The 16260-nt window shown below is 41.4% G+C and overlaps 1 protein-coding gene across 1 annotated transcript; it reads right to left on the bottom strand.

Moving 5' to 3' along the window:
• Positions 1-8808: 8808 nt before the first annotated feature.
• Positions 8809-13318, bottom strand: KLCR2 (Tetratricopeptide repeat (TPR)-like superfamily protein). The gene is made up of 3 exons (XM_010244714.3): positions 12838-13318; positions 10187-12225; positions 8809-9306 (listed from the first exon to the last, which is right to left on the bottom strand). The coding sequence occupies exons 2-3, from the start codon at positions 12184-12186 to the stop codon at positions 9096-9098; spliced, it is 2211 nt and encodes a 736-aa protein (XP_010243016.1). The 5' UTR covers positions 12187-12225; positions 12838-13318; the 3' UTR covers positions 8809-9095.
• Between the last annotated feature and the right edge of the window lie 2942 nt (positions 13319-16260).

Here is a 16260-nt window from a genome sequence, read left to right on the forward strand (position 1 = left end):
CGGTTTGGAGACCCGAGGTGCCGATCTCGCGGGCGAGGTTCCCGATCCGCCTGCGAGCCACGAGGCGGGGATGACTTTTCTTTCTCTCCAGCCTGGGGACGAGGCCTGGCTGTTTGGGGGATTCTGGGGCCTAGAGGCCTTTCCTTGGTGGAGGCGCCCATCCTGCGGAGAGGCCTTGACTGGCTTCGGGGCAGGGTGGCGAGGTGGAAGTAGTGGTTGGTTCGGTGTCAGTTGGGGGAACTGCTGTTGATAGTGGTATTGGGAGAGGTTGTGCAACACTTGGTGCTGGTGAAGCTGGTGTTGCTGGAACTATTGCATATGGGCTTGCATTGCCCGCATGCACTGCATTAGGTCGTCCAACCGATTTTGGCTGGCTGCCAGGGGGACGGCGGTTGGTTCAGTGAAGGTAGTCTCGATGGGAAGAGGGAAGGGGGTGTTTGCAGCAGGTAGGCTTACAGGCGCCACTGCTTGTGGCGTAGTCAAATTGGGGATTCCATCCACCGAGAGGGGGATGGTGAACTGCCCAACACACACCACAGGAACTTGGGGCTGTTCCCCGGTGGTGTTTGTCTCTATGCCGCGTCCGGCGTTGCTGGATGAGGCCATGAGTATTGAGTTTTTCAGAGAAGAAGAAAAGGGTATGAAAGTTTTGGAGGGAGGCCTTTTGAAGCTTTCCCACAGACGGCGCCAATTGATGATGCACAATCTGGCTGGTCTTAGCTGTCAATGATCTTGCCTCTGAACTGAGTAACAGGGACCTGAAACGGAAGGAGAAGAGAAGCTCCGGGGAGAACCCGGCGTAAGGGCTCCGAAGCTCAAGTTAGAATCCTTCAAAGGCAAGATAAACCAGATAGCGCAAAAGTTAGCATACCTCGTTCCTGGGGGGTAGGAGCCTTTTATAACCACCTCACGCACTCACTTCCAGGCTTCCGTCAGATCGGGCATGATTACTTCTGAACTCCTGCCAGTTCGGATGTCATTTCCTCTAGCCGGACAGAACCGCCACTGTTCCTTTTGTCGGAGCCATCTCTGCGGCTAGTGACGACGGTTGCAGGTGGCGGTAGCAGGAAGCCGTTTGAAGTGCAGCTGTCAGGCGTCAGATCCCAAATCAGTCAGGTGTGTCGCCCTTGGATACGGACGTCCCTGACGTCAGGTACGTTTGATCAGCCTGGAGTGAGCGAGATGTCTTGAGTTCGGTTTAGGGAGTGTTCCGAGCTGCCACGGGCCAGCTCGGGTCACAGCTTTGCGAGGCTTGGGGCCCGTGTGCTCCTTGCAGGGAGCTCGGGTTCTCAGTAGGGAGCTCCGAGTTCTTAATAGGGAGCTCGGGCTCTTGGTGGGGAGCTCGGGCTCCTGGCGGGGAGCTCGGGTTCTAAATAGGGAGCTCGGGCTCTTGGTGGGGAGCTTGGTCTCCTAGCGGGGAGCTCGAGTTCTTTTCAGGGAGCTCGGACTCGTGGTAGGGAGCTCGGGCCCTCGGTGGGGAGCTCGGGCTCCTAGTAGGGCGGTCTGGAGTTCGGGCTCAGTAGCGAGCTTGGGCTTTGCTTTTGGTGCTTGCTTTGGGCGCTCTACTGTCCCGAGTTGCTTGTTTCTGCCACATGTCGGGTAACTGCGAGATCGGGCCAAATTTCCCTTCATCAGTAACAATCCCTGAACGGTGAACCAGACACTTTGCTGAGCAGCTGGGTCATTACAAGACCTTGATTACACCCTGTAAGTTAAGTTGAAGGACTCCATTTTGACAGCTAAGGAAGCTCATTAGCTGACTCTGAGATGAGAAGTAGCTGGGCCGGGTAGAGTTCGGATCCGCATCACCTTTTTGTTCTGTACTTGTCATTCACTTACACTCACATTCAATCTGTGACAGGTGGGCAAGAGCTGGACAGGTAGAATCAGGATCTGCTTCACTTTTTTGTGCTGTACTTTACATCATTCAGTGTGTAAAGCTGGACTTGGACCGGTAGAGTCCGGATTTGCACAGTGAAGTGCAGTGTAGTTATCCAAAAAAAAATCGGAAAAGTACAAATTGTGCATTCAGATCTGGATTTGATACGAAGTTGGATATGTTGTTTCTTAACCAATTGGATCTGCTCCTCACCCAGACCTAATAGATACATCTCACCACATTTCAACATAAATTGAGAACATCTCCCATAAATAATAATATATAAATATCAAAAATATTTTTAATGCATAGTGCAATATTTTTATAAAGTCGTTACAAGGCATCTGTGTGAAGAACAGATCCAGTCTCGTTTGCCTAAACCCTAAGGCTGCCAATCAATAGACGACCGTTGGCTTAGCCCGTTTGTATTGAAATTGATCATCCAGCTAAACTTTTCTGGACTAGGACTATCAAAATCCATTGACTATCAGTATTTATCAAACCCAACACACTTCATACCGATGGGACATGCTTGATAACCTGGACATTACTTGACCCAACCTACCTCCAATCTCTGTTTCATGTAACAGAACTTGTACCGTTTAGTTAGTGAATACTCACATTGATCTCTGCTCAAATAATACAAATAATAATTTCCTTTAATATTTTAGGTCTCCTATGGGTTACATTTCACATGGAAGGATCGAGTTTGATACAAAAAGAGCACGGATCTGTTAACAAGTAAAATCTTTCACATTGCATCCAGCCACATATTAAGAATATCTCCCATCTATAAAATTATAGAGATATTCCCAATGTGAGGCAGGATTCTCATGCTTTCACGGTGTGTACAGAGTTTTTTGGTTATAGGTAATTTCATCATACAAAACACCGGGCGTGGTGCCCATCGCTGTTGTTTATCACCGAGCATCCCACCTAAGTGGAATCAGCAGCATAAATTTTGTTTCTCATTCTAACGCTTAGCTTAGCAGACAAATGATCTTGATTGTTATGCATCACTAACACTAAGGTGGCTGAAGAGCTAATGAAGCTGAAAGCTTCTACCTTTGCTTTTGAGTAGTGGTAGAAGTGTTGAATGATTGGGGAAGAAGGAAAGACATAAATATGTGGTTGGTGAGGGGCTGATGGAAGCCATCTACCTGAAGTTGAACAAGAAATGTCGCATCCAAAGTCACTCATGATAATAACTAGTTACTTACGCCCACAGAACTCACTTTTAAGGCAATGAGACAAGGAGTTAAAAGGGAGAAACCCTACTCATCAAAGCAATCAATTGGTTTGGTGGAAAGTCGATTTTCATGTAAATTGAATAATAGTTACAGTCTTTGCTCTTTTCTTTATCTACATCACCTGAGATCTTACCCTTTATGTGTTCAAACTAATTCCCTACAAGGGTCGATACATGCCCTTATCAGGTGTTCGATAAAAGATGCAACACCCAACCTTGTGTATTGTCAGAACCAAGGTTTAAAAATTATCAGTACGTATTGGGCAATTTTTTTAGTTTTTTATTTTTTTCAAGTTCGATTCAGAGGGGCCGGTTTAAAGTCTGTTCACTCCCTGAACCGGTCAAAACCCTGATACATCTTCTATATGGGCGTATCAAGAATCTCTCGATACGATATATATGGGCCGATATGTATCGATATTTTGAATCTTGGTCAGAACCCAGAAGTGGCTTTTCAAAATATGTCTGTCACCTCTTGGCGTCTCTAGTAGCAGAAAAAGATTTTGGTTGTTGGTTGCGCTTGGTACTAATCCTGCTTAACTTCTACCTGAAACATTATTCTAAAATTGTAGAGAAGTAGAAAAGGCAATGTTTATTTCATTCGGTTAAATATTTATAGTCAAGACACTTGTCGACTTATTCAAGAATAACAAACTCAGTTGTTGCCAGTTGTACAATTCTTTCTAACACCTCTAATATGCCCCCTCAAGTTGGAGCATGGGGATTGATCATGCCCAATTTGGGTAATAGGAAAGCAAAATGATCAGCTCCTAATGCTTTAGTGAGCAAATCCGCTGGTTGGAGACGGGACGCGAGATGATGAGAAGCAATTTGTCTTGCCCGTAAATGTTCTTAAACAAAATGACAGTCAATTTTCACATGTTTTGTACGTTTATGAAAAATTGGATTATTGGCTATATGAAGTGCGACACTGTTGTCACAATATATACCTCATAGGCCGTGCATGTAGTAGTCCAAGATCATGAAATAACTATTGAAGCCATAGTAATTCACTAGTAGCTGTGGCCATTGAATGGTACTCAGTCTCCACCAATGATCGAGCTATTGTTGGTTGCTTTTTCATTTTCCATGATAAGGGAGCATCACCAAGCATGGTAAGAAATCTAGTGGTGGAGCGTCATGTTAATGGACATTCAGCCCAATCTGAATCACAAAAAGCACGGATCACTAGATCACTATTGGAAGGAAGAAGTAAGCCCTATCCAGGGGAGGATTTCAAGTATCGTAGCGCATGAAGGGTTGCATCCATGTGGGCTTGTCGTGGTTTAGCCATGTATTGACTGAGAATATGCACCGAATAAGCTATATCGGGTCTTGTGACAGTCAAATAAATAGGCGACCCATTAACCGCCTATACTAATTTGGGTTTTCAATAATGGGCCCATCAACCAAAGCAAGAGTTTGTTGGTGTTGTTGGGCCATTGGAAAATTACTAGGCCTACATCCAAGCATACCAGCTTCACGATGGATGTCGAGTGTTACTTCCTTTGACATAAGAAGATGCCAGATTCCAAATGGGAAATCTCAATCCCGAGAAAATACTAGAGAAGTCCAAGATCTTTAATGGGAAAATAGGCTTGAAGATGAGCTTTAAGGCTATCAATATGGACTTGATTGTCACTTGCTATGATGATGTCATCAACATAAATTAATACTTCCAAAAAACTGCCTAGCCGAGAAGATATGAATAAGGTATGATCAGCCAAGGACTGAGTAAGACCATAGTGTTTAAGTGATGTGGCAAGGTGCTCAAACCAGTTGCGGGATGCTTGTTTGAGCCCATAAATGGACTTTTTCAAGCGACAAACCTAAGTGTCATTGGGCTGAAGTAAACCGTGAGGAGGGATCATATACACTTCTTCATGCAATGTACTATGAAGAAAGGCATTGTGAACGTCCATTTGATGAAGATGCCAGTTGCACATTGAGGCTAGAGCAAGTAAACACCGTATAGCAATAGGGGCAAAAGTTTCATTGTAATCTATGCCCTCGGCTTGTGTGTAACTTTTGGCAACTAAACACGCCTTATACCTATCAATCGTCCCATTAGGTTTGTACTTCGATTTGTATACCCATTTGGACCCTATTGGGGTTTTTCCAGTTGGCAAGTCTGTAAGTTCTCAAGTCTGGTTTCGATCAAGTACTTTCAATTCAGATTTCATGGCTTGGCACTAGTAAGGATTAGAGATGGCCTCAACATAAGATGTGGGTTCTTATTATGCATAGAGGCAATATAGGATGATTGAAAAGGTTCTGATGAAATGGAATGTGATATGGGATGATTGGTGTTGGACTTGGTGGGTTTCAAAGTAGAGCAAATATAGTCAACCAAACGTATGGAGGCTTAACAAATCTATAAGGATGTGTGATAGGTTCTGATGGGCATGTAGTAGTAGGTTCAATTAAATTAGTGGGTTCAATGGGCATAGAAACACGTGCCTCGATGCTATTACGAGAGGCAATAGGCTCTAGATTGGTGTCCATGAGAGAAGTTGAACCATCTATGTGCTCAATAGGTGCAGTAGGTGGGCTTACTTGTATTGATTCTGAAACCAAATCATTAGAAGCAGACAAAAGAATCATGGGCCCAGAGATGCTATCATCAGATTTTGAATCATGAAAAAAGGAAAATGAGATTCGTAAAAGACCACACCCCTGGAAATGAAGTACTCTCCTTATATCCTTTTTGCCCATGTGGATATCCCATAAAAACACATTTAATTGCTCTGGAAGCAAATTTATCACCAGAATGACAACGAGCATAGCACAAACATCTCAAGACTCAAAGGTGTTCATAGTTCGGAGTCTTGCCAAAGAGTAACTCATAAGGAATTTTGACATTGAGAACTGATGTGGGTAATCTATTAATAATTTAAGCTGTTGTCAATATGCAATCACCCCAAAAACGGATAGGTAAACTAGCTTGAAAACGAATTACTCATGTCATCTCGAGCATATGCCTATGTTTGCACTCAACCACGCCATTTTGCTGTGGCGTGTCAATGCAGGAAGTCTGGTGTTCAATCCTATGTAGGTGATAATATTGTTGCATGGGCTGAGAGAAGAACTCTCTTCCGTTGTCGGATCAGATGATCTTAACCTATGCACTCAATTGAGTACGCACCATATTGTAAAACATGATAAGAAATTGTGATGTTTTTAATTTGAATTATATCAAAAATACCCATGTAGCCCGTATAAAATCACCCACTATTGCTAAAAAATACCTTGCACCTGAACATGTTGGTGTTCGATATGCACCCATATGTCACAATGAATTAATGAAAAAGGGGCAGCTGTCTTGGTAGTGCTAAGGAGGAAATGGTGAGTTTAGCTTGATTACATGAATCACAACCAAAAAAAAAAAAGGAATTCAAATGAACATCCAAACTATGTATCAATGCCAGCTTATCAGAACCGGCATGTCCAAGTCTTTGATGCTAGAGCTCTGGATCTTTGTTAACACCAGTATATAAGGCAATAGAAGAAGAGGGGTTGATGAAGTGGTACAATCCATTTCGCATCTCACACACTCCAATCAATTTCTTCGAGTGTAGGCCCTGCATTACATAGAAGGTAGGGAAAATAGAATTGCACAATTTAAGTCTACGTTTAGTTTACTGATTGAGAGTAAATTGCACTTAAAATCTGATAATTGTAAGACACCATGTAAGGAGAGATCATGCCCCCAAATCACTGTGCCATGTTGTTGCATCGGCAACAAAGCACCATTAGGGAGTTGGACATTTTTTATTGTAATGGTATTTATGGAGAAGCCAATCGATGAACAGTTAGTGGGCATCATATGGCCAGATGCACCACTATCTATAATCCAAGCATCAATGTGAGGATCAGACAGAGACGACAACTTACCAGCAAAGTTGGCCAAAGGCAAGACCGATTTCTTATCAAGATTGAGCAATTCCATCAATTGATGGTATTGATCCATATTGAGAACTAAAACTGGTGAGTAGGTTGATGCATTGTCATTTTAGGAGGCACTGGAGTTAGCTCGTGGTTTTTGACAATTCTTTTAACCAGAATTGCCCTGTTTTGGAGCAGATAGCCCCCTTGCTTCCCAATTAGGTGGGTAGCCCAGGAGTTCATAACATCGATCTTTGGTGTGGTCATTGCGTTTGCAATGGTCACAACACAGCTGTGGTCGGGAATTCTTGGAGGTTGAGGACAAATTTTGTCCAGCAACGTGCATCATGGTGGCATCAAGATTCTGGGTAGGATGAGCAACAAGATTTTGATGACACTCTTCTTGGCTTACAAGAGAATACACTTTGCTAACCGATGGCAAAGGTTCCATCGCCAAGATGCTGAAACGGACTGTATTGAAGACTTCACTCAAGCCCAGCAAGAACCGGTAAACACGTTCACGATCCCTTTCACCAGCAAGATCTCTTATAGGGTAGACTGCTAATTCATCCCAGATTGCCTTTAAGCTGAAAGATTCGTGGAACATGTCCCAATGAAAATCTTTCTTCAAGATCCGACCATATATCACAAGCAGAATCCACATATGCTACACTTTCATATAAATTTCTTGCAAGAGAATTAACAATCCATGATACTACCATTGAATTACACTTGATCCATGCTTGTTCCTCATTGGTAGATCTGCGTTTCTGGATCGAGCCATCCACGAAACCAAACTTGTTTTTCCCACAGAGAGCATTTCTCATCTCTCTTTTCCATGCTGCATAATTGTCTCCATTAAGCAAACAAGAAACCAGCAAAGCACCTGGGTTATTGACAAGTGCAAGTAGTAGGGTGATGCAGGATCAAAATGGCGATCTCAACGTTCACCGAACTCACATTGTTGTTGCTTAATTCCGCCATGTAGGAAAATTCCAAGAAAAGTCTTTTCGCTTTACCTAGTTTAAGGCTTTGATACCATCTAAAATTGCAGAGAAGCAGAAAAGACATTGTTTATTTTCATTTGGTTAAATATTTATAGTAGACACTTGCCGACTTATTCAGGAAAAACAAACTCAGCTGTTGCCAACTGTACAATTCTTTCTAACACCTCTAATAATTTATAGGTTAGTCAATAGAAATGTATTGTTATGCCACATAATGCCACATGAGAATCACTTCAGCTAAATATGTATGTGGGACTCATCATTGATATTTACAGTTGAAACATCAAATCGACATTTCAGGTAGGGTATAACAGCAATTTGTATTGATCAACCCAAAAAATTTTCAGGTAGAAAATATATTTCTCATCAATTCGTATTAATAATCAACCGAACATCAAATTGTTTTGTTTATGATTTGTAATTCAGTAGCGTCTGTTAATTAGTGCTGATACCATAGCTATATCTGTAAAGCCTTGCTTTCCAAACAATGATATCCGGCAACCATTTGCATGATCTAGGTTAAATCTACTTGAGATGTTTCGAATTTTCTCTTGGAGAAGTAAGAACCAGGGGACATCTAATGAGACAACCGTGTGGACTTCCAGTTTAACATGACCAGATCAACGGCATCTCATCTCTTTTAAGTGTTCTTCACAACCAACCCCCCCAAAAAAAAAGCAGAAAAGAAAAGAAAACACCCTGACTCAACTAGAGCAGGGTTACTGTGTGATGCTTTAATTATTTGATCATATTCTAATAAGCGTTTGGTATAAAAACTTCAAAAGTGCTTATGTGAGAGAGAGAGATTTCATTCATTCTTTAAACAATAGAATACAAAAATCAGAAAGTCACCATAGGAATTTCATCAATTCCTAAAATAATAAAAGACAAATACAACCACCGACCCCCTTAACCAACGAAAAGAATAATATAATCAATCATTGCAATCAAAAGTTCCTCCCTTTGTTATTTCTTTCAACCCTTCCAACAAGAATCTAATTAATACACCCATCAGCTAATCTTTTCCTTTAACTATGCTATTTTACACAAATGCTTTCATGCATCACCAGAATAATTATACTCTTAAGGCATCTTCTTTTACAGAATGAGTATTGGTATCAAGAAGGGTTTCTAGTGATCTCACTTTCCTGTTCCGCACCCTACCTGCTTCCTTCAATAATTCAGCCAACCTCCTCTTCTCATCATCCACATCAGGATTTGCTGTCCCTAGCTTCTCCTCTCTCATCCCAACAACATATTCTAAAATCTCAATGGCATCATCCAACCTGGAAAAAAAAGATAACACTTAAAACATCAATAACAACAAACCTGGTCTTTGTGGATTTTCAATGAAGGCATGCATTTAAAAATCTGTAATTAAATAAATCTGATATTATACTTGTAGGCTCATCATTTGCAAAGAGCATTTTTGGATGTTTGCAATAAACAAGTTATCAGATTGAATCTCTCATGGCATTTGAACCTATACGTCATCATTTTAAAGAATAACTGTCTGCTGTCAAGTCCTTAACATCTCTTGAAATCATGACAATGACCTCATTTATATCTGTTTTTAGCAACAAAAAATAGATCCATACTTTGAATTAAAAAAATATAAAGGAAATTATCCATTTTAGATGATGAACTTGTGCTCTCTAGGGCAATGAAAAGTGAAAACCACAATGATTATTTCCTTTCAGGTGGTTTCCAAACTCCCAGAAAATGTATGTAGTTTTTAAAAATAGTTTCGAGGGTTCCTAGTTTGTGTGCTTCTGAATATCCTAGTCACCTCCACATATGTTAGCTAATCTGATAGCATCCAAGATAGCGAAAGCAGAATCCTCCATATGATTAGCCAAAACTTGAATATCCCAAAATTATTACTCTATATCTCTGTTCTCTCAAAAGAATTAATCTGCATTTATCAAAATAACAATGGGAATAAAAGAATTTAAACATTACCATCCCCTTTGTGAGACGTAATACTAGTAAAAGATCAACCCCAAAAAATATGTAGTAGTTGTTAGTATGAGTTGGTTAAAGAAAACAAGGACATTTCCTTTAAAAATGTAAAGAGCCAATTGCAAATGGAAGTTACTACATGACAACTAATAAATTGAATACAACATGCTTAAAAAAGGATAGATAACAGTGAAGTGGACATACCTGCCCATTGCATCATAAGTACCAGCAAGGTTGCTATAAACTCCTAATGTATCAGGATGATATGGTCCATATTCTTGCTCCAGAATATTCCTTGCTTCTTCAAATAGATCCGCAGCCTCATTTATTGCATAACGTTGAACACAAGCAAGTCCCATTTGATTCAGAGCAATCCCAAAGAAAGCAGATTTCTTCTCCCCACTTGCCCGAAGCTTTGTTATAGCATTACTGAAAGAAATATACGAGTCATTGTAGTTCCCCATCATGTAGTACATGACTCCCACCTGGGCCTCGATACCTGCAATGGTGTTCTGCTGACCAGGAGCATTGTCATATATCGTTAAAGCTTTCTGAAGCAACTTCAGTGCCTGCTCGAGTTCATTCATAGATTCATAGATAGCCGAGACATCAGTAAGACCACTAGCAATCTCCTCCGGAGGTATACCTGGAATGGGCTTCTCATATATCCTTAGGGCATTTTCACAATAAGACTTGGACTCTCTGATTTTCCCGGTCTTGTTATATAAATTAGCAAGACGGACAAAGACATAAGCAACACTTGGATGGTTCTCCCCTTTGCTGGACTTGAACACTGTCAGTGCTTTTTGATAAGCAAAATCAGCCTCGTCATACCGAGCCAATGATAAGTAAGTATCTCCAATACTGCAATCAACAAAAGCCACCTCTGTTTCTTGGCCATTGGCCACCATGGTCATGCTAGCTAAAACAAGATGCTCAAGAGCTGCTTCATGGTCTCCCTTTGTCTCACAGATAAGACCCATCAGCCTTCTGTCTGCCGCTTCTTCCAGCGAAGCAGGTGCACCGTTCTCTTTATGGATGTCAAGAGCCATCTTACAGAGCTTCTCAGCCTCATCAAACTGCAATGCCTGAACATGAGCTTCAGCCAAGTAGCGACAAGTCTCACCAACTCTTGGGTCCATTTCCCCTAATGCTTGTTTCTGGACCTCCAAACCCACTGTGTAGTATACTACGGAATTCTCAAGCTGACCTAACATTGCATATGTATCACCCAACTGCATGTGTCCAGCAAATTTAGCAAGAGCATGATCTTGGTCTTCTTCCACAATTGGAATCTCAATTGAGCGCTCAAGCACAGGAATGGCCTGAGCATACTGGCCTAAGTTGCAGTATATTGCTGCTATAACATGCAAACTCATGACCAAATCTAAACTGGGTTTCCCATTCGCACATCTTTCAAATGATTTTGCAGCTCGAAGAGAAAATTGAAGAGCTTTGTGGGGATTACTACCAGAAGAAATCAAGTCTCTCGCTTGTTTAAGTAGAAAAGGCCCATGGTTTTGGTTGTCTACACCTGCCTCTGATGGATCCTCGGTTCCGTTCTGTAGTGTTGTCCTTCCTAGACCAAAATTTCTTGGTTTCTTTACAGGGGAAACTCCAGTATTTGGTTTTATTGAATTATTATCACCTAGTCTATCAAGAGGAGGTTTACCGTGTGTCCTAGGACTTGTTTTTGTTGAAACCTCAGAGTCTACCTGCAATCGAGAAGGTCTCTTTGATTTTATTGAAGAAGTGGACTTTGCACTGGTAGATTGAGTATTATCAGTATGCCTGGACTTCTTATCTGTACCATTTTCTTGCTTAGAAATTGAACCACTTCTACTGTTCACTTCTGGCTTCTCCACCACCTCCTCTTGCACTATCTCCACCTCCCTCATCTCTCCCCCAACAAGGTGGCGTAACTCAGAATCAATCCTTGATTCTTCACCATCAGATCCATAGCTAATTCTGGATGGTGACTGGTCAGAACTCTGCATCTCATAGACATTCTCATAAAGCTGCTCGATGGAGGTGTCGACCATGCCATCCAAAGGCATATCAAGAGCACTCTGGGGGCTTTGGGGACTCAATGTACTCCTCGGGGACCGATTCACAGTTAAATTTTCCTTAATAGGTGATGACTTGCCATTTACTTCACTCTCAGTACCCTCTCCATTGATTCCATCCATGACAAATTCAGGCATACTTCAACTCGATACAAGCTCGCAAAACAAGTAATTAATCTGGATTATTTCCAAAAAACATAATCAAAAGACCAAATCAAACAATCTTCCGTTAACAAATAACGACAACTTTAAAATCTGACTTCTTCAATAGATGTAAAACCGCTATCTAAGAACGGTTATAGAGTAAACGGTAAACAACGAAATCTGAAGACAGATCCAAACAACACCAAACGGCGACCATTGAAACTTGGAAACTTGACCAAAACCGACTGTATTTGCGAAATGACAGGACCATATTAGGGTGTAAGAAGTGAGAAAAATTTGACGTTTCATTGAGACATGAACAAAGACCAAATAAAACAGAAAGTCCTTCTAAAGTTCTCTACTTTTGAAACAAACAACATGAAGAAAACACAGGTCAACAATATTAGGGAGCTTCTGCAGCGGATCTCCAGATTTCCACGAATCAGTAGTCTAAGCATCCAAAACTACGAAACACCACTCAAATCCTTAAGAAAACAAAGGAGAGGCGGAAAAGAAATCTACATAAAGAAAAGGTACTGAACAATTCTTAATTGATGCAACGGCAGATTAGAAACGTCAAACTAAAAAAACAAAAAAATTCAGGAACAGAACGTCACACTATATATGAAGAATACAGGTCCGTACCTTAACAATCCGCCATGAAAAATAAGGCCAAAGTTTTGTGTTGTCTGAACTCTGAGAGGGAGCGCGAGAGAGAAGAGAAAGTTCACTCTCTCTTATATGAAGAGATAGGGGCGGTAGAAGAAGACAGGGGAGAGGAATTAAGCAGACGGATGAGGGCAGAACTGGAAGCCAGAGATCTATATTATATTCTAATAATAATACAAGTAAATTAATTTCCGGGGGAGGGTCGCAGCGGTGGAATGTCGAAGCAAAGAGAACTAGCGAAGGCGACCGCTCCCCCACCGCGCCTGCAAGGCTGCAACCGTGAAGTCCGAAACTCCGATTTGCTATCGTTGTTTTTGTATTGGTTGAACTTGCCACGTGGCAATACACTCGAATTTCCCTTTAAAAGTACGAATATGCCCCCGCCTGCATTAGTTAAGACAGCCGCTCAAAGCCCGAAAGTGCTGCTGATTGGAGGCCTTGATTGCCGGACTTTCATGAGATTAGGTAGAGAGAGAAACGTTTACTTTAAAAGCGGGTAATGTAAAATTTAGTGGGGCCCACTCTATCTCTAACACGCGGAGAAAAAAAAAGATTTTATAGCAATGGATAGGGGTGGTTTCGGAATTTAGTAAATTTGCGTTGAAAAAAGATTGTCCTTCTGGTTATGGCCTTAATGGGTTTATTTTCCCACTCTTTCTCCGAAGGAATCAAGTAGGGTGGATTGACATGGTATCCGATGATATATAAACAGTATAAACATATATAAAAAAAGTATGAAATAGAATAGTGGAAGCTGATAAGCAAGTGGTATTAAAAATGACTTTTTTCTTAGAATCTGCTATTTTGTGCAGTATCTAATTGCATGTAAAACGTGGCTGTAAAATATTTTCCAAGAAGTGAATAATAATTGTAGAAAAAATGATATTCCTTCTAAAATTTGGGGTTGGCGAGTCATTTTCTAAACAGAATTATATCTTCTGGCATCTGTGCATTTTTCAACTATATACTCAGGTTTGTTTTCCAAGTAAAGCAACAAACCACAAACTCACTGGAAAAAAAATTGACAATATGATGACCGAAAAAAAAAAGTTATAATCAATAGGAATTTTTTAGGGAAATAACTTAGGGTCCGTTTGACTCACAGTTGAAATTAAAATTGGAATCGGAATCTAAATCCTTTGGAATTGAAATCAGAATAGTCTATTCATGCTTTGTTTGGTTTAGAGATGAATCGGATGGGAATTTAAATTGGAATCAAGTAGAGTGGGATTTTATTTCCAAGGGAGGGAGAGGGAATGGCCATTTTCTTAAATGGGAAAAATGCCATTCCATCAGAAATACAAATGGGATTCCAATTCTGCACAACTAAACAATTAGACCATTCCGATTGATTCCAAACCCTTATGCCCTCAAATCAAATGGGCCCTTATTTTTCTTCATTGTACATGAAACCATGGTTTTTAAAATCGACTTGGTGACCGAATCGGTCAGGGGTCCGGTTACCGGTCGAATGGTCTGACCGTTCGACCTGAACAGTCGGCCCATTTTGACAAAAAAATAAAAAATAAAAAATTTTGAAAAACGGTCAAAACAGTTCGAATGGTTAACCGGCCGGTTCAGCGGTTTGCTGACCAAAATCAACGGTTTTGGGAAAAAATGGAACCGATCAGGTGATCGGTTCCCGATTTTTCAGGTCCGATTCGGTTTTGAAAACCATGCATGCAACCAAACACAACCTTTAAGGGTATTAAAGTGTTTTTTTACTTATTATCAATGTAAAACCCATCATTTTATTTCTATAAATTTTGGTTCGGTGAATGGTGATTAGGGGTGCAACTTGGGCAGATCCAGCCCGAGCCAGAACTGGCACAACTTAAAATTTTACACGGCCTAGGCTTGGACTTTCGGTTCTCGGGTTGGGCTCAAGCACAATAACTCAGGCTTTTTTTATTTTTCAAGATGGGCCCAGGCCTAGCCCTTAGGTAGCTTGAACTCAGTTCGAGCCTGACCCAACTATACACATTTATAATTACATAGGTGTATATATGTAAATTTTGCATACATATATACATATATACATATACATACATATAAATATATTTATATATTATTATTTTAGGGTAGGTTCATTAACCAACTCGAGTCGAGCCTTGGCCCGAGCCCAACCCGAGTGCATCAAATTATAGTGTGGGTTGGGTTTGAATTGGAAAAATTGGGCTTGACCTTGGGCCCGGTCTGGGCTTGGGCCTTAAGCCCAAATTTTAGGGTCGGGCTTGGGTTAACCATAAACCTGGCCCAACTTGCCCGACTTGCACCCCTAGTGGTGATGATGACTAGATGCATTGAGTCCCTGCTGGCAATGACAACTAGGAGCTCAACAAGAGTAGTTGGGTGATGAATTTGCAAGACAAATGACATCAGAGGGACCAAGGAGAATTTCTCAAGCAAGGAACTCCGATGATCAAGTAAGTACCAACCTGGCAAGGTGATAGAGAGCAATAGAGCATGAATCAAAGCAACATAGTGCGTGCGGAATTGTGAGTGTAGCTTCTCAGGGTGAAGGCTCGCCCTTATATAGACCTCGAGACTTGGCTGAGACGTGTCCAACATGTTTGGTCTATTAAAGTCTATTTGTTCGTTCTTTATGGGTTGTACCGTACGACACTACGGGTGTCCTTATCCGCTTCCTGTAGGGGTGAGTGGGCTTATCCTTGCCAAGTAGGCATTGTGTTCACGTATGTCTCAAGCCAACTATCTAGCGCAAACGGAGAAGAGAAACATCGTGCTACGTAGGTCAGAGGTATACTGAGGTCGAGGAAGTCCCTTAGGTTGCAAGTTGCCCAAGTCAGATAAGTAGGTCGGGAGAGCAGGGACAGTCAAATTGGTTATGTGCTCCAAGTTGGTAACCCAATCTACCAATGTGCTCTTAAGTGAGGTCGGAGTTCGACTAGACTTCATAAGCCGATCTATTGAGGTGCATTAAGCGGGGTTTGTCTCCATGTAATGCTGAAGTGTTATGGAAATGAATTCGGACTACTGCAAGGCACAACATGATTGGAGGCGGTCTGGATGAATTGGAGACAAAATTTTACACACCCAACTAAGGTTCAAAATATCGATACACTCGATATGTCAGTAGGGGCGTATCGGGTGTTTTAATACTCGTTTTTTTACTTTTTTTTATATTTTTTTTCAAAACTAGTTCAAGGGAACTGGTCTAGGACCCCTCCATCCCTTGAATTGGTCAGACCCCCAATACACCCACTATAGGGGCATATCGGAAGGGTCCTAAAACAATATATATCAGCCAATACGGGCCGATACTATTGAACACCCAGCTGAACTACCTATCACTATTGAACACACCAGTGATCATTGTAGGCCCCATCTAGGACCCAGCTGTATTGAACATTGGCGTATTCAACCATGATAAGTACA

The sequence above is a fragment of the Nelumbo nucifera genome, chromosome 4, assembly GCF_055504915.1.
Source record: "Nelumbo nucifera cultivar China Antique chromosome 4, China Antique-T2T, whole genome shotgun sequence".
NCBI lineage: Eukaryota > Viridiplantae > Streptophyta > Magnoliopsida > Proteales > Nelumbonaceae > Nelumbo > Nelumbo nucifera.

Bases quoted from the DNA above. Each gene is read 5' to 3' on its own strand.
- KLCR2 (XM_010244714.3), bottom strand. From the start codon at position 12,186: ATGCCTGAATTTGTCATGGATGGAATCAATGGAGAGGGTACTGAGAGT. The intron at 9,307-10,186 runs GTATGTCCACTT...TTTTTTTTCCAG, and splicing joins ACTTATGATGCAATGGGCAG to GTTGGATGATGCCATTGAGA.